Raw genomic sequence first — 20513 nt, 5'->3', positions numbered from 1 at the left:
TAGATGACCCTGAGCCATACATAGCACACCCCGTGAAACTCAGTGAAAACCACAGGTGGGGGAAGCCAAAAACAAGTATACAGTCTTTAGAGTGCTTTTGCTTTAACGACATCACCGTATATATGTTTATATATACTTGCCGCTACAATTTTCTAAAAATAAAACCAACATGAAAATCAATTAGGTAACAGAAAAGGAAGATCGACAGAGATTGGGGGAGAGAGCACAGCAGGTTAAATATCGCAAAAAATGATGACTTATTGCAGCTAAAAACAGCCAACGTGGACCAAGGGCGTTCAAGCTGATCTGGCCCAGGGTCTTGGGGGATGAGGCCAGCAAGGGGTACGATGTGAGTTGCTCTACCAGGGAACTAGGCATGCGCAGGAGAGGGCGATGTAGGAATTCCCAGCTCCACCCAGTTATACCATCAGGGGTTGAGGACATCTGGTCTCTTTTATCTTTGTGTCCATGACCCGCGAATTCTACGTGCCCAGGACATGTGCGGGGAGAGACTGAGTGAATGAGAAGGTGGCCTTGAGCAATCGCTGTGCAATGCAGCCCAGCACAGAGCTGCCAATCTCCCCTAGGGGTTCTACTTCTACCAGAGTGGACAACCGGCTTGGCCACCAGCTGAGGGAGGTTTTGTCTCAGGCTAGATCTGACCGCAGGGAAAGTCACCGACTAGGAAACAGTAGGAGACTGTTCACCAGTGTGATTTTGAAAGTCCAACTGAGTTCCAGAAATGGGCCCAGTGAAAGGTTGCTTTGTGCAGACACCCCAAAGTCAAGTGCTAACTAGGAAATCCAGTGTGGGTTCTTGTACCCCTGCAGCTTTCCTGACTGTCCGATACAACACGAGGGAGGACACGTGTGAGACACCGATGAGCAAGGCTGGGCTAGAGGGGATGGGCGTGGTGCACGCCTGCCCCCAGCATACGGAAGGGCAGCCAGGAAGCTGGGCACGTGCTGTCGACCGAGGCCACCAGCGCCACACCCTGCCAGCCAGCGGGTGGTTGAGGCACTGGAGATCTGGCTTGTTGGCTCGGCCAACAAACCTTGGCCACATCCTGGTACCCAGAAACTAAGTAGTTATGCCCACTGCCTGCACATCACTTTGAGCACAGAGCACTCCAGGGAGACCTGCTGAAACTGTAGCTTATTCAATTTTCATCCCCATTATAGGCCATCTCTGACTTACGTAAGGGTCTGTTCCAGAACTTCCACGTAAGCATACTTTGATGAAGGCTCTAAGCGGTTTACATCAGGAGACGGTTAAGCAGGCATATGTCTGGTCATAAATTCAGGAGAGAGCCCCTGGCAGCCCAGTTAGGGTCCTGCTGTTCTGCCATTAGCATTAGATTATTTTATAACCGAGCATAACTTACACGTTATGAATGACAACTTTATAGCTGAGTTATGGAATATTTCACATAAAGTGGAATTTACATAAGTCTGGGCTTATGGAGGTTAGGGAGGGTGTATCTTCCTAAGCCTAGTAAAATACCACTTTGCTGCCTTGTCGTGGCATGGATTTGGGTGTCATGAGGCTTAAATCACACCCTCGTGGACCTGTCTTATAGTCCATTTTACCTATCTGTGCACGGAAAATCTACACTTGGAATAATAGCTTTGTATCTCCCTAATATGTTAGGTTTTGTAGCAGATATTTTCACAAAATTTCACCCCAACATACCTATGAAGTTGGAAGGGCACATAGCACTCACCCCAGTCGATCCATGGGGGGAACTGAGGCCCCGGGTCCAACGAGTCAGTTTTGAACCAGGACCAGGACTGACTGTCAGGCCTGAGGAGTGTCAGGCCAGCAGCTGTCCCACTGTTCTGTGCTCCAGGATTAGCTTGGCCCCGAAGCAGTGGCATTAAAAGGGACTGCACCGTCCCTGTTTGATACAGGCTGTCTGGACACCAGGATGGGCTGTACAACCCTGCAAATGTCAGCCAGGCAGAGCGAGGAGGCCTCTTCCCAGCCAGGGGTTGGGGAGGAGGGCTGGGCTGGCCACACGGAGCAGAAAGCCAACACCACACAGCAGTCCTACCCCATGCTCCACTCATCCCCACAACGGGCTCTACACAACAGGGGTACACACGTCGGACACCCACTCAGACTCGCTGACGAACTGGGGACAGACCAGGCGAGCAGGGCCGTTTCTGCTTCACATCTTTCTGGTTTAGGCACGGGTTAGATGCAAGAGGAGCTAGATGGAGGCAGTGCTCCCCGTGAAGGAGGGTTCTTAGGATGCTTCCTGAAGGGTGGGGGTCACTCCACCTACCACACTGCTACTGCACTTGTTTCCTTACTAAAGGGTTTGATCAAGTGCAACAATGGAGAATGGACACCCTCTCCCAATACACACGAGGCCCCCCTTCCCTTGGTCCAGGGCAGCCTTCGACCTACATCATCGTTTGGGGAGCTAGGACAGCGGGTATTCCCCAGTGCCACCAGCCAGACTCAGCAGGTACACAAGGTACAGGTGAGGACACAGCAGCAGCTGCCACGGGTTCATGGTGTGGCTGTGAAGTTTCCCTCCTGTGCCTTCACAGAACTGCTGCGGGTACCAGGGCACACGTTATGAACTCCGTTTTGCAGCTAGAAAAACTGAGGCTCAAAGCAGTCAGGTGACCAGCCAAGGTCACACAGCTAGTGAGTGATAATGTTCACATACTCACATACGTTAACTCCAAGCCCTTAAGAACTTAATAAGAACTTTTTTTAAAAAAATAATGCTTTAGTTCCAAAATGGCAATTCTACATTTACTTCTCCACTCTCTTTTGGGGGAGAGGGGTGGGGTGAGGGAAGGGGGCGACTACAAAATGTTCGTCTTTTAGAACAAGCATACGTCCGAATTTCTAAAGTGTAGGAAGGCCCACGGATAGCGTTTCTAGGCACCCGAGTGTTAGACTTAACAAAAACAATCACGTTACAGGACACAAAATTTGCTACTTACATTCACTTCAGTTATAGCAATATCAACGACGCTACCAACAACAATTAAGGCATCAAAAGTGTTCCATGCATCAGTGAAATAGTGCTGTTAGGGCAAGCATTCAGAAGCCACAGAGAGGAAGCACAACAGGAAAAAAGAAGAAAAGGACAGTGTTATAAAAGGGGAACATTCTAGCATTATGCCACCCGGCTACTTGAAAAATCACCCTAAAACAAACACACGTTACAGGTACATCACTTTGGGTGTTGCTGCTGACACAGCGAATAAAAACAATTAGAGACGCCCATCTCGCCCTGCCTACCGGTGACTTGGGAAATGCTGCAGGAGTCAGCCCTCCAAAAGGTGATCTGTGTCTGGAAAGGCCTGGGATAAAGCTCTACCCTCACAAGCCTCTTGTCCACGGCTCTCATTAGAAATGCCTGGTTTTAGATCAAGTGAAGTTGGGACCTGTGACTTGTCCAGGTGATGCCAGTGCGGGACAGGGAGCGGAATGTGCACAGACAGAGAGAGAACACGAGGCGGGCGGCCACGGCGGGCGCATACTCACGTCGGCTTCGCTGAGGGCCACGTCTATAATGCTGCCGATTACGATGAGGGAGTCAAACGTGTTCCAGGCGTCACTAAAATACCCCTGGACAGAGCAGGCAGGGGGCAGACGTTTATGAGCACGTAGGAACGAAACGCCACACGGATCATACGGGGATATATCCGAGGCCCCGCAGCACCCATGGCAACCAGGTGGGGTGGGAGAGCCAGAGGGAGGCAACAATACCATCCACTGGTAGAAAGGGACACAGGATAGGGGGCACCTGCATGTGTGAGAGAGGGCACACACACACACACTCAAACACGTGCATACACTCACGGCGCAGACCCACGGCCCTGAGCAGCACCAGGCCAAGCAGAGCATCTGCAGGGCAGGGGCAGAGGGGCAGCACCCGGAAATCCTGCCCTTGTGCCTGGGATCACGACTTCACACTTTCTGGGATTTCAGCCCTTACACAGGGGAGTCAGCAGGCCCTCCCCCTGCTCCTTCCATGGGGTCCCCAGCCACACCACGTCCTTCTCTTTCCCAGTGAAAGAGCACTGTGACCAGGCATTTCACACGTTCTCCATTCTGTGCCCTTAAAGCAGCAACCGTTTCTGTTCCTCATGCATGCAAGAGTTACAGAAGGTGTGCTCTGTCCTCCCAGGGCTCTTGGGCACACGAGGACAGAGGCACAGCAATGCACACAGTCCAGGGCACAGAGCTGTGCCAGGGGAACTCACTCTGGGCTGGGGGGCAGGAGACCGTCTAGGGAGCCCACTGGAGGTCTCACAAAGGAAAGGGACCATCAAGGGTTATGATGTGCTAAGCGTCCCATTGACTTTGAGAGAATCCACCTTGGTCCCCAGCTCTCCTCCTTTCCCTCTCCACCCTCCAGGCCAGGAGGACTCCTTGCCAGCCCTCAGAACCACCAACAGGTTCTTCCCCTGCTCCTGATGGCTCTACAATCCCAGCCCTAACTCTGTCTACCCAAACCCACTTCCTCCTTCAAGGTCGGACCAAATGCCCGCCCCTCGAAGGGATCTTTTCAGATCCTCCTGACGTCCACTTCTGCCTCTCTCTCTCTCACGTTCTCATCACTGAATTTTGGGTCTTTTCAGGTTTAACCCACTGAAAACCCTCTATGCTGACTCTTCCATCCCCTCCTCTACTGACCCCACTATCTACCTTGGAACTTTGAGCCTGCTGCTCAACATACTGCAGGGTCTTTCTTCCACTGACCTAGCATCCTATCATCCTTCGGATCTCCATATCCTACAGCGATCATGATGGCACAATGTCCCTAGGACTGTGACTTATCAATCCATCTATCTATCTCCCTATCTACGGCATACATTTTACATATTCCCTCTCGTGGGCTCACACATTTTATGCCTGCTGCCTCCTGACATTCTGTCTGCAAATCAACGATGTCTTTTCAAGAAATCAGAACATGTTTTGGAAATAAAAAATTTCAGGTCTGAATTACATAGAAAGCGGTCAAGCATGCTTACAACTGGGTACACTTAGTGCAGATGAAGAAAACCAGAACAGAAGGTACTTTGAAGTGTCAGGTTCCATGAACTCATGATCAATACAGGCCCCAAGGAAGCCACTGCAGAGCCCAGCCTTTGGCGACACGATAGAAAATGTGGACATGTTGGCCATCCTGATAACTGGAGTAGGGTTGCTTATTCTGGTTACCGTTGATCACTCTAAGTGCATTTACGGGGAAGCTATGATACTGACTGATGGTTTGGGCTTTTAAAAGTTTCATCTTGAATAATGTAAGATTTTCCCACCCAACTGCCATGACTTCTCACCCACTGCTCCCCTCTCTCCTCCCGTCCTCTGTCACATGTTACCTCGTTGGCTGCCATCCTCCCAGACCCCCTTCTCTGGCCTCTGACAGGTAAACAGAGGGATTCTGCCTGCACCAATTCTGATGACCTGTGTGCACATGTCTAAATGGGACAAGTCTTCACGAACACCACATTTAGCGCCTTCTGGCTTTTCTTCCCAATGATCCATGATTCTTGGCTGCCAGATGGGGCCAAGGCCAGCCCCCGTGAGGACCAGACTAGGCCCGCTGAGCACGCCAGTCCTGCTGGCTGGCCAGGAGACAGCGCTCACACCTGGACCCAAATGAGCACACGGCTTCCTTCAGGGGGGAAGGCCTCCTAACACACAAGGCAGCTGGGTCGGGGTGCTGAGTTGCTGCTGTGCGGGTGCCCTGATCGTCCAAGTGCCGGGTTCCCTTATTCACGGGCAACAGGCATCTGACTGGCAGCCTTGCCACAGATTCTACTCTGAGGGCCAGAGCCCATCCTTCCCTTCCTGGATTTAACAGCAACTCCAAAGTTAAGGAGAGGATGCTGGTCATTCCCACCTCCTCTAGAGAGGGGCTGATGCCTCACTGAGACAGCAGGGCACCGTAACACTCAGGCCTCCAGGGTTCAGAGAGCAGCTGAAAATCCCGAGTTCCTCCTCCTCTCCTGTCTGGGCACACAACCAGCCCCTGCTCACTTCTGCACCCTGCACACTGCTCCCCCCCGACCCCTGTTACAGCAGGCTGTTTGCCTGAGGCCAAGGCCACCACCTGCGTACCTACTTTGGACTTTATTCCTAAACAGCTCCTCCCTTGCTTTTCTAGAATTATCAGTACTTACCTTTGGATCATTCCCATTGGCCTACACACTATTCACCAAGTGGCCCATTCTGAAAATCACCTTAAACCAATGCAATAGGGGCTTAACATTGGGGGTCCTGGAACGTTTTGGCAATCTTGTCAACCCTCTTCAGAAGATCCCTTACACTCACAAAATTGTGCCCACGTCCTAGAGGACTCCTGGGCGGATGGTACACACCCCTGACCCAGGCAACAGGCACAGTCTGAGCCCATGAAGTCTGGCCCAAAGTCCTGGCTAGGGAGAGGGATATTTGGTCTCAAGTGTTATTTGGCATTAGAATAAATCATCTAGAGTAGATGTGGTCACTGAAGAGCTGTAACAACAGTATCAAATTTTCTTTCCAGGAGGTGGAGGACGTCCTTGAAAAAGATTGCTAAGGCTTTGTTTGATAGGAGCCCTTATTCCTGTCAGGGACCCTGGGGCAGGGAATGCCATCCCGGGGGGCTGGCGGAAGAAGATCCCAGCCTCCATGGTGTTGCAGCTCTGCATGGACGTATGAGAATGGCACCAAAACACTCTATTCTTCCCCCAAACCCAACTACCCTTTACTTTTCCCAAGCCCAAGTGGCCAGGAGTATCAATTAGACATTTTCGAGGTAGAACCAAGATCAAAATGCAGACCTGGGAACAAAGTGTGGCTGTTTGGAGAAAAGCCCACAGCCAAGGCAGCTAACCTGGCCTCGGGCACATGCTGAACAAAGACAGGTGACATGAGGAAGCACAAAGAGGGGCCTCAGGAAAATGGAAGTGCTCCTTACTTCCTGCAGGGACCAGTACTTTGGAAAAGGCCCTTCTTTTCAATCTCCCTCCCTGGAGCAAGAGAATTCATCAGAGAATTCCAGTGGCTTCCCCTCAGAGTACTGGAGGGAAAGGCCAGGGAAGTGGCTTATTTCTTACTTAAGTCATGACCTCTCTTCCATTTACAACCTGAGGATGGCACAGTCACCTCCAAGTCAAAAGCGCAGTCTAGAGCGTGTAAGATCAACACCGATGGTGGGTTTTCCCTTGGGGAGCAGACAATACACTCAACAGCTTGCTTGCTTTTCCCTAATTCTTGGGCTCTTCGGCTCCTTACCACCCTCCACTCTGGCCTAACCAACACTCAGAATACCTCTTCCCACACAGTGAGCCTGCCTCGCCGGCCAGGGCAGCTCCAGCTCTGGGTTCCCTACCTCGGTCCTCCCTGCTTGTGGAGGTGGGGTGACCTGATGTGCGGATCCCGGACTTCTCCCTAAATGTGTGCTCCTGGGAGGCCCCACCTCTCCATTAGCCTCTTGAATACAGAAGTCCCCATGGTTAGGTTTCACAGCTCCTTTTAACCGATCCTCCTGACAGTGCTTCCTCGTCCATCCATGAGGGAGGATTTTGTCCAACTTCACTCTCTGGATTTGTATCCCAGAAGGGCTGCAAGCCCATCTCTCCTGACAGATGCTGACAAGTTTTCCTAGAAGGTGCTCCCCTCACTATGGAGAATGCTGCCCCGAGGGGCCCTGCAACAAATTCCAAACAGAGACAAGGGCTTTCCTGAGACGAGACCCAGGGGCTAGGGTTCCCAACCCTTTGTCCCACGTGTCCATCTCCTGGAAGATTCTTCCTCAGCAGCCTCTACAACTGGGTTCCTCAGCCCTACTGCTCCTCCGAGAGGGAGGAGGGGCCTCACTGACTTCTTGGTGAAAGCCTCCTCACCTGGGTTGGCTTTGTCAACCCAGAAGAGAAAAACAAGGAAAAGTCTGGGAGCATTTTAAGAAGAGCTTTGTTTCCTGGTGAATTGATTCTTTCCTGCTCCTCAACATAAAATCTGTCTCTCCTGGCTTCAGTGAATGCAGACGCCGTGCTCTGCAAGCAAAGAGATGCTCCTATTGCTATTTTATGCTATGGAAATACCTTGCTGGGCAAAACAACAAAGCAGCACAATTTCTAGCGGAAATCACTCATTTTAAAACCCTGATTAATCAGCACTGATTAAAAGTTAGCTACTCATTTCCCTCTTGATATCAACCACTCTTATCACATGCCACCAAACCCTCCTCCCAGGTCTGGTCTCAGCAGGTTACAGGGCAGAGGGGTGTATGAGCCCCTTGGTGTGCTGGCCGGCTAGCAGGCGCATGTTCGCACGCACGCACACACACACGCATGCACGCACGCGTGCGCTCTCTCACACATACATGCCATGGGTGAGTGTGCCTTCTCTTCAGCCCAGAATAAGCTCTCAAAAACTTCAGAGCTTAATCACCAGGCAGGGGAAGACACGGTAAGGGCATCTAGAATGTTCCAGAGATATGTTCCGTGTTGCATCTTCTCAAGTCCTTTTGATGTTCTTATTTGGCAACCTTTTTCAACAGTCCAGACAAATATTGTTCAAAGAAGTAAAGGTGACAGGGAAGCAAACCAAAAATCTCAAAGGAAATTAAGATGAATTTGGAAAAGGAGGAAATGCTTATGTATGTAGATATGGACAAGTCACAGTAAATAACATCTGGCCATGCATAAAGTGCCAAATTTGACCCCACTGCAATCACCCCAAGTGATCACTTACAAGTGTCCTTTCTTTTTGGTCCACAAAGATCTGATAAAGATTGCATAGAAATTAATTCAAATTAAAGAAAGGAACAGTTTTGGATTAGAATTCCATGTAAATATGGAGTATGTGAAAACCATCACTTTGTAATCGAAGTCTCAGTAAAATCAGTGTCATCGGATACCTTACACACAGATGAACAAATAACCGGGTCATTGAATTCTGTCACCATTTCATTCTAATGGTTTGGGGCTTTTCTAGCAAAGAAGCTGAGGGTCAAATGTCCCCCAGCCCCGCCGGGGTCTGCTCCTCTGTCTACGGTTTTAGAACAAGGGGGCATCGTTACTTGACGATGATGGTGGTGGTGGTCAGAGTAACAGTACCGGCACGTCCACAGCATGTTACCACATGCCAGGTACTTCTCTAAGCATGGCACAGATAGTGATTCTTTATCCCTCACAGCTGCCTTGTGACACAGAACCAGCAGTGCCCTCATTTTTCAGGTGAGGAAACTGAAGCGCAGAGCAGTGAAGGAACTCACTCGCGTTAGCAAACGGGGAGTATGGGTTTGGACCCAGAGTCGTGTGTGCACTTTGACACTGTTCCATCAGTCTCTTCAACCACAGACACTGACAACTAGGGGACTGGATTCGTGCCCTCCCCGAAGGCGAGAGGATATGCTGACTAGCCCAACAGAGTTTGACAAACTTCATGTCTTGTTTGGTTTTAAAGTCAAGTGACATTTTTCTAAGTCAAATAAACGAAAGGTGGCACGGCAGAAGGAGATCTCCAACTGGTAGAACTTTCCATAAAAGGTGAATAAGAAGCTGTAGACCAAGAACAAATAAAACCAAAGTCTTTCTCCTGGAAACCTAAGAGTAAAATCAAGGCTGAATTCTTTCTAACGGGTTCTGTTTAAAACAGTGTCTCCAGTGCTCAAGCGATGAGGCAAGTTTCCTTGAGAAAGCATGACGTGTTATTCTAGAGACTGAAAACTTAGTTTCAAACAATTTCCATTCTGCAAATTCCCAATTCCGTACCCCTCTCTTCTTTTTCTCAGAATTGTTTTTATGAGGTTTTGTTTTGTAGTTTTGTTTTCCAATATGTACCCAGATGCCCTAATCAGATTCTAACGTTCTCAGGTGATAACCCAGTTATCGGCCAGAGCAATTCAGCGTAACTCAGTAACACACAATGAACAGGAAGCGTGTGCTTCTCTGGGGTGATTCAACAACAGTCTTCGAAAGGTGGTCCAGCTACTCACCTTAGGTTTAAATGCAATGACTTTCAAAACCATCTCGACGGTGAACACCCCAGTGAAGACCATGTTCAGAATGTCCATGGCATCATTAAATATCTTGGACTGCTCGTGGTGCTGTGGACGATGACAGAGGCACGGTTCTCAGAAGACCCAGCCCAGCCAGCCTCACGAAAGGAGGCTCCCCAGCCCCCTGGTCCCTGTAGGCATCCACCCTCTGCTTGGACATGGAGGCAACCTTCACTGGTTCTAGCACACGTGATTAACTCACCACAAAGCACAGGGGCGCCTTGACAGAATGAGGATGATTGGAAGATGAAGGGGAAATACATCCATTTCCTCTGCTCAGGATGAAGGGAACCCACCCTTCCTCCTGGCTGGGTTTATGTTCAGGGCCTTGACCCAGGCACAAGGCAGAACCCACCCAAATGTCTACGACTAAAGGTAGGATTTGGTTGGAGATCATTTTGATGCCATTATTAGGTCCACGTTCAATAAAAGGCCATATTATCTTGACCTCACACTTCTTCCCTACATTGGCATGTGGTCCTTCTCGTTCATAAAGACTTCTTAAATTTACAAAAACATGCCAGAAAATGTCCCTCTGGTGGCTTTTAGACCCATTTTCTAAACAGCACTGGGAGTTGGTTTGATTTGCTCAAGTTGTGTGGAAACTGGATCTAGACCTTGGCTTCTGTGCTAGGGCATTATCTACTCAACAGTATAACTGCCAGACCTGCTCACTGTTAATACCAACTTGGCCAACTGAAGGGAGTTACATGCCTTGCCCCTAGTATAGCAAGAAGTAGCTATAATGCAGGTCAAGCTCTTCCCCATGAACTGGAAGATTCCCCACTCTCATACTGAGAGCTCCTTGAGGACAGCAATGTGACTTATGTTTTGTTTTTCAACACTGGGTGTTTACTTTGTGACAGGCCCAGTGCCAGTGCCTGATGTGAATTTTCCAGTGCAAACCTTACCTCTGGCATAGATATGATAGATTTCCTATTTTGCCAATGAAGAAAGCAAGGCTCGGAGGATTTAAATAACCTTGCCAAGATTGCCCATCTGGTAAGGAGTAAGGCAGGACTGGAATGCCTGTCTGTCCAACTCCACACAGACCAAGCTTTAGTCCTCAGATGCTCCCTGGCTGCAGGAGGCCCATAGTAAATGTTTACAGAATTGAATGCCAGGTCCAGGCTCCAGGGAAATGTTACCTATGGTCATGCTGTAGAGGTGGTCTCTTAAACAAGAGGGCCATCCTAGATGCCTGCCGTGACAGCTGTTAGCCAGAAAGGGACTCTGGCCAAACTACAGCCTAGATTCATCAGAAAATCAAACCCATTCTCTTGTGATGGGGTGGCATTCCCCCCTGAGAATTTGGGGCAGGGGGCTGTGCGGAAGGCCCAGACGTGACCCCCACGGCTGTCTCCATTTTTACCTGCATGGCCAAGCAGAGTGTGTTGAGCATGATGAGGACAAACATCATGTATTCGAAAGGCGAGGAGTTCACCACGTACCAGAACTTGTACTGGTAGGGGTTTTTGGGGATGTATCTCCGCAAGGGACGTGCTTTCAAGGCGTATTCGACACACTGACGCTGCAACGGCAAAAAAAAGAGCAAGGAGGGGTCCTGAGCACACCCATGGGAGGCAGACATACTTCTGCCCGCTTTGAAAGGACAGACACGCACCCACCGCGGGGGACTGTGGACCAGGGGGAAACCACAATAGCCACTCCCACGGATGCCTTGGTCACTGGCCAAGGGCCTCTAGCTCTGTCACCTTATCAACCCCTCACAGCAACCTGGGGGGTGGGTTAGCAGAGCACCGAGTCTGCTTCCATTTTCCTTATTAAGATCGAAGTCCAGAGCTGTGAAATGCCTTGCTGGAGATTCTGTGGTGCACAAGCAGAGGAGCAGGGCCTAACCCAGGCCTCATCCCTACCTTTCCTCTCTGCTGGTGCATTATGTCTGCGGTTCTGGCACCTCTAGGAAAGGAAGCCAGGTAACAAGAGGCACAGAAATCCTGCAGAGCCAGAGAGGCTGGACTCACTCCCCAAGACAGGATCCACATGAGACACCTCTTGGGAGCCAGACCATATTAACCACACGTGTCTAATGGTGTGTGTCTGCCTGGGACCTTCTGACACTCGGGAGCTTGTCATGTTCATCTCAGAGCCCCCAGGACATGGTCACCAATGATGGCCAGAGCACTGTCCTTCTCACTCTGGGGCTGAGACTGGTCCACCCTTTGCAGCCCAGAGGGATCTCCAGCCCCGTAGGCTCAGTGTAAGGCCCCACTTGCTCTTAGACCCAGACCAACTCCATTCTCCTGCTTTGACCCTGGGTTCTGACTTCAGATAGGCTCCCTCTGTCCAGAATCTGGCCCTGCTGTGACCCCTCACACTGACTCCAGGGACCCCCAATTCGAACCTCTTCTGGACCTCAAGTGCTGACACAATTGTAGCTCTGGTTCTGCCACCCCAGCCAGCCTGGGCCTCGCCCTGACATTCTCCTTCCAGGGGCTGGGAGGTGGGAGGAGTGGGGGATGATGAGGAGCAGGACCAGGCTTCCTTCTGATCACCCCTTATGGGATCTGAAGGGACGCCCTGACAACTCAAAGCAACATCTTCCTACAAACCAAGCCGGCCCTGTCCTCTTTGCCCCAGAGGGCACAGCTGCGGCCAGAGACAGCCAGCCTTACCACAGCCACTTCCCTCAGGAAGCCAGGCTGGCAGATGATCCCTGCTCCTATGTCATCATCAAATGGGGGTGCTAGCAAACCAGGGCCCAGGGGAAACTCCCAGAGCAGAATCTCCACCTCACCATCTTCTAGCGCTGTAAGGGACCTCTAAAAGCAACTCTTGGGTGCCCTCAATCTACAGCAAGCCCAGAGAGGAGCAGGTCTCCTGGCTCTCTCACATCATCACTCAATCAGAGCCAAAGTCCCCTGCTGCTATCAGATTTGTTCAAACAAGGCAGTGGATAACGGGAGAATGACACCAGCACAATATTAGACCCAGGTTTAAAGTTAGTGACTTTTCCTGCAGTGTGCTGGGTTACTTCCTCCTAAGTCAACCTGGTTGACTCTGGTTCTCAACCCTGGTTCTCAACCAGGGGACATCTGGCAATGTCCGGAGAGGTCTTCTGGTTGTCAAAACTCAGGGCAGCGGGTTGCTACTGGAATCGAGTGGGTATAGTCCAGGGATTCTGTTAAACATCCTACAAAGCACACAATGCTCAACTGAAAATTATCTAGCCCAAAATATCAATAGTGCCAAGGTTGAGGAGGTAAGACACAATCCACGCCCCACCCCCCCATAAGGACTGTGGGAGGAGCAGTGGGTGCTTTCCGGCCCCTGGCCACATCCCCCACCAAGATTGCGAGCCATCACTCGTGGGTCATGCCTGCAGAAGGTGGCCTAAGCATTCTTTGACTTCTCCATAGGGTGGGGTTGATTTCACAATTACAAGGTCTGATCTGTATCTGAGAAGCGCGCTCTCCCCAGCAAGGACTCAAATTGGCTGAGACGGTGCTGTGAACAGGGCCCGAGTCCCCGGGACAACCAGCGGATGCGCGCCTTCTGTGTGCACGGAAGAAGCTGGCAACACACAAGCCACTCCTCTCTTGCTCAAGGGACAGAAGCCCAAACAGTGTGTGACTTTAACCTGATTTTTGTCCAGCTCACAGTTCTTATACTCTTTCTCTCCCTGCTCCTGAAATGTGACGATGACGAAGCCCACAAAGATGTTCATCATGAAGAAAGCCACAATGATGATGTAGATGATGAAGAAGATGGAGATCTCCACGCGGTAGTTGTAGATGGGGCCAACATTCTCTCCGTTGGAGTCGATGGCTTTATACAGCAACCTGGAGAACAGAAGGACTGGGTGAGCCCCGCCGCCTGCCCAGACGTGCACCTCTTCTGACGGCCTCTGCGGGCCCACCCCTGCCTGTCAGACCCCTCCCTCGGAGCCTACCCATAGCCCCTGGACACACAGGTCCCCGAGGCACCCTCCTTGGCATTAGGCCCAGCCGGCCCAGCGCCCAGAGGAGGGGACACCTGAGATACATTTGTTGACTGATGTTTTGAGGACATGAGAAAAGATTTCATGGATATTCAACAATGCTCCTTTTTACTGACAGATGGGAGAGAGGAAGGACACCACGTGGAAGACACTGGCAGAACTGAAAACTGTACACACGCCAACAAGGACAACAAGCGAGCAACCCGGGATTTCCAAAGAACTGAGACGTTCCCCAAACTGAAATATACACAGAAATTAAATGTATGCTAAGCAGAACTCTCAGTAGGAAGGAAGGAAATTACCGTAAGATCCCCAAGTTAAAATTACCCCCACTCTGATGCAGATTCAGCACTGCCAGGGCGCCCACCCCACGCTGGGCTGTGCTACACACTTTCACAGCCATCTGCAAAGGCAGACATTACAGTCATCCCCATCGTACGGAGGCTCACAGAGCGATCTAGGTGACCAAAGTCATACTCCTTGGGGGCAAAGCCAGGAGATGAGCCCAGCTCCTCTGAGCCCCAGGTCCCAAATCTGCTCACTTTCCCTCACCTGCCATCCTGATTTGCTAAAACACACTGCTGAAAACCCAAGAGTGCAGCCAGTGCCTCCACAGAGTAAAGGGGCTCACTCCTGCCTCTTTTCTCCCCAGGACCAGTCCCCTAATGAACAAACCCCACCCAACTGCCCTCTTCCTCCCAAAGGCTCTCCCATAAAACTTCTGACTCTCCCATGCATCTGCCAGCCTGACAGAGTGAACTTGTCCACCTTCTGCAGTTCCTCTGGGCGTGAGAACTTGACATTCGGGACTCTGCGTATGGACGTACGTTTAGGTGACAGGAGCTGGGGCTGGGGTGGGTATCAGAGCACAGGGAACAAAGGTGTAAGAGACTTCCCTTTTGTATTCTACCTTCTTCCCTGCTTCTGGACTTTTTTTTTTTTAACTTTACTCATCAAAATCCTAGCCATTCTTCAGAACCCTATTCTGCACATCTCTGACACGGCAGAAGCTCCTGCCTGGTTTGACTGCCTGATACTCTGACTAGCTCTGGGCCTTGAAGAGAGTATCATGTTGAGACCACTGTTTCTCCCACAGGGCTTAACACAGCACGCTGCACGGAGCTGGTACCAAAAGCACATTTTATGAATGAGCGAGTGAGCGGGTCAGTGAAAGACATGGCACTTTGGCAGCCACCCGTGTCTGGCACACATTAGAACTGGGAACGAATGACTGAACGACTGAATGGGTGGCTTGGGACATTATCAAGGTGTTCTCTATACTTACGCAGGCCAGCCCTCAAACGTGGAGACCGTGAACAGCGCCATCATAGCAGAAAGGACGTTGTCAAAGTTGAAATCACTATTTTGCCAGATCCTCTCACGGACCACAGGGTTATCAACGTCCCCATCCTTATAGAGGATGAAAAGCCCCCTAAGGAGGAAAAGAAGTGTGGGTCATCCTGGCTTGACCCGAGATCAGTCACAGCTGCTCCAAGGCCACGTCCAGGCACCATTGCGCTGTCTGCCAGCCAGGCCCCACCTCTGAGCCGAGCACAGCCTGAGTTTTTCCTCTTCTTGTCCTGTGTTTACTCTAGTCTACAGTTCCAATAATCACTGAGGACCTACTAGTTTAATGAGTATTCTCTAGAGCAACTAGGCAGATATCCAGCATATGCCTGATAACAAATGATAACTACCAAACAGTAAACGCCTCTCATACACGATAGGCTCAACGCATACACTGAAGACTCGGAGGCTTTGGCCTGGAGAATTCTGCAAGCTCCGGGAAGCAAGCCTGGGTACACCCTCCTCTCGGCCTTTTGGCTGTAATCACACTCTTTCTCTTTGTATTAACAATATTCCCAGTTTTCTTTCTAAAATAATTCTATAATTTCTGATACACAATATTTGTCATCGAATTTCATTTCTGGAAAGGGGCCAATGTCTTTATTCCACAGATGGGGAAGCAGAGGCTTAGTGAGAGAAGAGAAGGGGTCTTCACCCTGCTGCCTTGCCGCATAAACTCCAGGGGGCGCCCCCCCCTGGGGTGCCCCCCCACCCCCGCAGCCTGCATGGATGATGCCCCCGGAGGTGCACAATCAGTCACACTGAGGCTGATATACTCTGACCGCACCTTCTGCTGAAAAGAAACCCCAAATGGAATGTAAGCAGTGCAAGCAAGTCCTCAGTCGGTGCCGTCCCAAAGGGATGGGGACACACAGAACTTTACGCGGTCTTACAACCTGAGGCAATGGTTTCATGTCTGCCTTCGTATTCTTCTGGATATGTTGGGATAAGAGGCATGAGTATTTCTCACTTTGTCTCTCCTCTGCCTGTTCTTGTGAATAAAAATATGCCCCGAATGCGGGTGCCAAGAGCAAGGGGAGAAAGGCAGCCTGGAAAACGTGTCGGTAGAGGCTAGCCAGTTCCTGAATGCCAGGGAGTTGAGCTTCGAGTTCCAGTTTGGGGGGGAGGGATTTATCCATGTGGCTGGAAGGTGGGGGGGCTCTCTGGGGAATTTTGGAATTGTTATTTTAGGTTTCAGTGCATGCCCTCCCCCTGATTTTAGAGATTCTATACCAAACATCAAAAGCCATCTATCCATTCTTTTCGGGGTGATAAAGGTTTGGAACTAGAACGAGTAGGCCATGCTTGTCCCACAGTGTGACTGTACTAAATGTCACTGAATTGCACAGTTTAAAATGATTACTTTTATGATATGTGAATGTCACCTCAAAACTACCACCACCACCCCCCACCCACCCTCTCTCCAGCTGTGAGCTGAGCATACAAGCCTCTCACAATCCATGATGAAAACTTCTGAAAAGTGAGCACAAGCAGACCCTCCAAGTGTCTTATTTGTGCTTCCTCGTTCCCCACTCTCACGTTCAGGACACTCACCTGCACTCTTCGGGGTTACTTTTGGCTTCGTCCGTGCAGCGATAGAACTTCCCCTGCGTACAGAAGAGACAGGCAGTCAAATGCAGGCTCCCCACAAAGAGATCAGCTGGGCTTCAGGCCAGAAGGCACATCCGCGTACCTTGAACAACTGGACCCCGATGCAGGCGAACATGAACTGGAGAAGGGTGGTGACGATCATGATGTTGCCGATGGTCCGGATGGCCACAAAGACGCACTGGACCACGTGCTGGGGAGAAAGGAACCCGGGGAAGGCAGAGGAACGTCATCTGCTTTTGTTGTTTCAGCCACAGGGCGAGCTAATACCGGCCAGGATTTTCTACGTTTATGTGCATTTTTATATGATTTTCCAACTTTGTGCCTCCCTTGCGCTTGTTTTTCAGGTAGTTATCTGTGAGGAGTTACCCCCGTTGCAGTGGGGCCATCTGGGAGGAGCACCCTACAGACCAGCCCCTCCCTGGTTTCCTCCAAAGTGGTTTAGTCAGAAGAAACACTACCAGGCGTGGCACTGCCTGGCACACAGGTCCACAAGGACCCCTGCCCCCCGTAAAAGGACTCAGGAAAATGCAAAACCTCTGGCCTTTTATATGACCTGCATGAGAATAGATTTAAAGACCAAAATAAACCCAAGAACATATTATTTGTTTAATTTAATTTTTTCGGTTTATTTCTTTTAGCAATCTGTACCCCAACATGGCACTCAAGCGCACGACCCTGAGATCAAGCATTGCGTGCTCCTCTGATTGAGCCAGCCAGGCACCCCAACCCAAGAAAATACTAATAATTTTTAAAAAGTAATAGAACAGTAATCTCATAAACAAAAATAAATTAGCAAAGAGAAAGAAAATATTTGTAAAATGCTTTCAGCACTTGTCAGAGGTAGTGTCACTGGTTAGAAATGGCCTTTCCAGGGGCACCTGGGTGGCTCAGTCGGTTAAGCGACCAACTTCGGCTCAGGTCATGAGCTTGTGGTTCTTGTGTTCAAGCTCCACATCGGGCTGTCTGTGGTCAGCATCAGATCCTCTGTCTCCTTCTCTCTCTCTGCCCCTCCCCACCCCGTGTGCGTGCACATGTATGCTCTCTCTCCCAAAAATAAAAACATTAAAAAATAATAATAAAATGTTCAGGAAAAAAAAAAAAAAAGAAATGTCCTTTCCAAAGGTACAGCCGTGTAAAACCCATCAAGCCTCAGCCCAGCTCTGGCCCCAACCAAAGCAGCCTGGACCGGAGGGCAGAAATCCAAACCTTGAGTCCTTTCGCTCTGTTGATCGCCCTGAGCGGCCTCAGGACCCTTAAGACCCTCAGAATCTTCACAACGGAGATGGCACTGGATCTAAGGAAAAGAGCAAAGAAGGAAGGCAGAGTGTATTGCAGTCAGATAAAATACTTTGGAATTATTTCACATGGCCTTCACTGCAGGACCATGCCCCGTGTGGGGCTGAGCTCACCTCCCCCCCAGTGCCCCTCCCCCCAGCGCGCGCGCGCGCGCGCGCGCGCGCGCGCGCTCTCTCTCTCTCTCTCTCTCTCACACACACACACACACACACACACACACACACACTCACACTCACACACACATAGGTCTTTCTCCATCCAGCCCACACTCACGGCCCCTCCTGGGCCAGGCCCATGGGACTCACAGAGGCCCTGACTGGGGCGCGGAGCTAAGGCAGCAGAGGCACAATTTAGCAATTTCCTTTGTCCTTTTTGCTCAATGTAAATGCTAGGCAGTCCTTGGCTTTCAGGCTGCAGGTTTGTTTGTTCGGGTTTGCTCTCGGAGGTGGGAGAGCAGCTGTGGTGCCCTGTGCGGGGGGCTTCTCTGGCCTCTGCGGAATTCGCTGTTGGGTGGGACGCAATCACCACCTGTGTGGTGGGGCTGACAACGGAGGGGATGCAGGACAGGCTGCCAGGAGAGCACATCCTCCGGGAGCTGGGGACATGGTAGCCATGTGAGTCCAGGGGTCAGCTGGACAAAGGCGGGGGGTGCCCCAGGGCAGACGGGAGAACACGGCTCACGCAGCCCCACAGGCGGCTGGAGCACGTGCTCGGGAGGCAGAGGGCAGACACAGCCTGGCATTTACGGGGCCTGCAAAGATGCTGTGAGAACACCCTCTCTCTAGCTGCGACTGCTGCCTCCCTCCCCCTGGGCAGTGGTGGGAGGTGAGGACCAGCACAGAGGGCCATCTCAGGCAGGGGTCCTCGGTCTTCTGAGGGGGATGCAGCCTCCCCATTTAACTTGAGCTCGGAGGTAGTAGGTGAGCATGTTTCCTCATAGGGGGTACTGATGGCCAGCACCTGAGCACAGGTACTTGTAAGTCAGCAGGAAAGCAAGACCACGGCGGGACATTCCTACGGGAACTTCTGCCCCAGACCCCTGAGGTACAGCAGGCAGGCAGCTTGCAGCTGGGGCTATTCCCCACCAGACATTGGTAAAGGCCATGGAAAGGCCCTGGGGCCCTGAGTTGTAGCCTCGGCCCCCTTCTAGCTGAAACTTGTAGAAGACAAAAGAAAGGGGTCATGGCAGCTGCTATATCCTGGAGATCAAGGGAGGAAGCCTTTAATATCCAATCTGAAAGTTCCCCCAGAGGCCCCCTCTTGTATGAGAACTGTAGTCCTTTGAGAGGACTACATGATGCCCGGGAGGAAGCTGAACTAGAACCGTGCTTCCCTCTCTCCCAGTTCAGACTTCTCTGTTGAAAGCAAATATCACAGACAGTAATATGCCCAACCTGGCAGGGGGCATGGAGAGAAGGAGAAACACAAGAAACACGAACAGTGCCAATGCCCTCTGGCATGCACACAAATCGGGCTTTCCGGGGTTACTGAATGCACTTGTTGAAGTGATGCCTAGCCTTTATGAATTATGTTAAAATCCCTCACAGAAACCATCCTGCCCAAGAGTCCTGTGCTCACACACTCACGCCTACCCCAGAATACTTACTGGATCCCGAATGATACCAGGGATACCCCGACAACCAGCATATCCAGCAGATTGAAGTAGTTCCTGCAGAAAGCCCCTTTGTGGAGGAAAGCTCCAAAAGTCGCCATCTATTAACAGAATCATGAGTGATTTACTGTGTTTTTTTTTCTTTCTCTCCAGAAGAAAAGAAACCTGGGCTCTTTACAAAACCTCCAGGAAAGTACTTTATTAACAAGCATGCATTAGGAAGCCAGACATATAAACCAGCAGGGCTGAGCAACCAGATATTGGTTCAATAATGGAAATGGGGCAGCAGATTTCAGACACATTTCAGAGGAGACCAGTCTAGACTTCATATCAGTGATGGTAAACTGCAAGTAGGAATCCAACGTGGGCAGGTCCAAAGAGCCTGTCCCAGGAGTGTCCGCATGGCCCTGCTCATCAGGTAACTTGGCTGCCCCACAAAAGGCCGGCTCTGGCCCCTGAGGCCCCAGGAGAACCTACATCACTGACCCCAGCGTGCCTTCACAGTGTGGCTAGCGAAAGTGCTGGAGCCCAAAGCTCATAGGCTCTGTTCACAGAGACTCACATTGTTTAGGCTCCTGCCTGCTGCTAATGGTCCTCCAGCAAGACATCCAGTTTACACGGTGCTTCTGGGGCACCTGGGGGGGGGGGAGCTCAGTCGGTTA

At 50.9% G+C, this 20513-nt stretch overlaps 1 protein-coding gene across 12 annotated transcripts in view; it reads right to left on the bottom strand.

Moving 5' to 3' along the window:
* The window catches only part of CACNA1D (calcium voltage-gated channel subunit alpha1 D), a 429655-nt gene that overhangs the window by 43149 nt on the left and 365993 nt on the right, over positions 1-20513 (bottom strand). For 8 of the 12 annotated variants that reach the window (XM_045051405.1, XM_045051417.1, XM_045051433.1 and 5 more), the window contains 9 exons: positions 19846-19952; positions 18150-18237; positions 17026-17133; positions 16887-16939; positions 15271-15417; positions 13626-13827; positions 11397-11555; positions 9962-10072; positions 3511-3594 (listed from right to left, as the gene is read on the bottom strand). In XM_045051405.1, the coding sequence (XP_044907340.1) occupies positions 3511-3594; positions 9962-10072; positions 11397-11555; positions 13626-13827; positions 15271-15417; positions 16887-16939; positions 17026-17133; positions 18150-18237; positions 19846-19952 (1059 nt within the window). Of the gene's footprint in view, positions 1-2963; positions 3048-3510; positions 3595-9961; positions 10073-11396; positions 11556-13625; positions 13828-15270; positions 15418-16886; positions 16940-17025; positions 17134-18149; positions 18238-19845; positions 19953-20513 lie in introns of all 12 variants that reach the window. The other 4 variants (XM_045051390.1, XM_045051474.1, XM_045051395.1 and 1 more) reach the window with 1 other exon arrangement.

This window comes from Felis catus, chromosome A2 (assembly GCF_018350175.1).
Source record: "Felis catus isolate Fca126 chromosome A2, F.catus_Fca126_mat1.0, whole genome shotgun sequence".
NCBI lineage: Eukaryota > Metazoa > Chordata > Mammalia > Carnivora > Felidae > Felis > Felis catus.
This window is presented reverse-complemented; position numbering and strand designations above follow the sequence as displayed.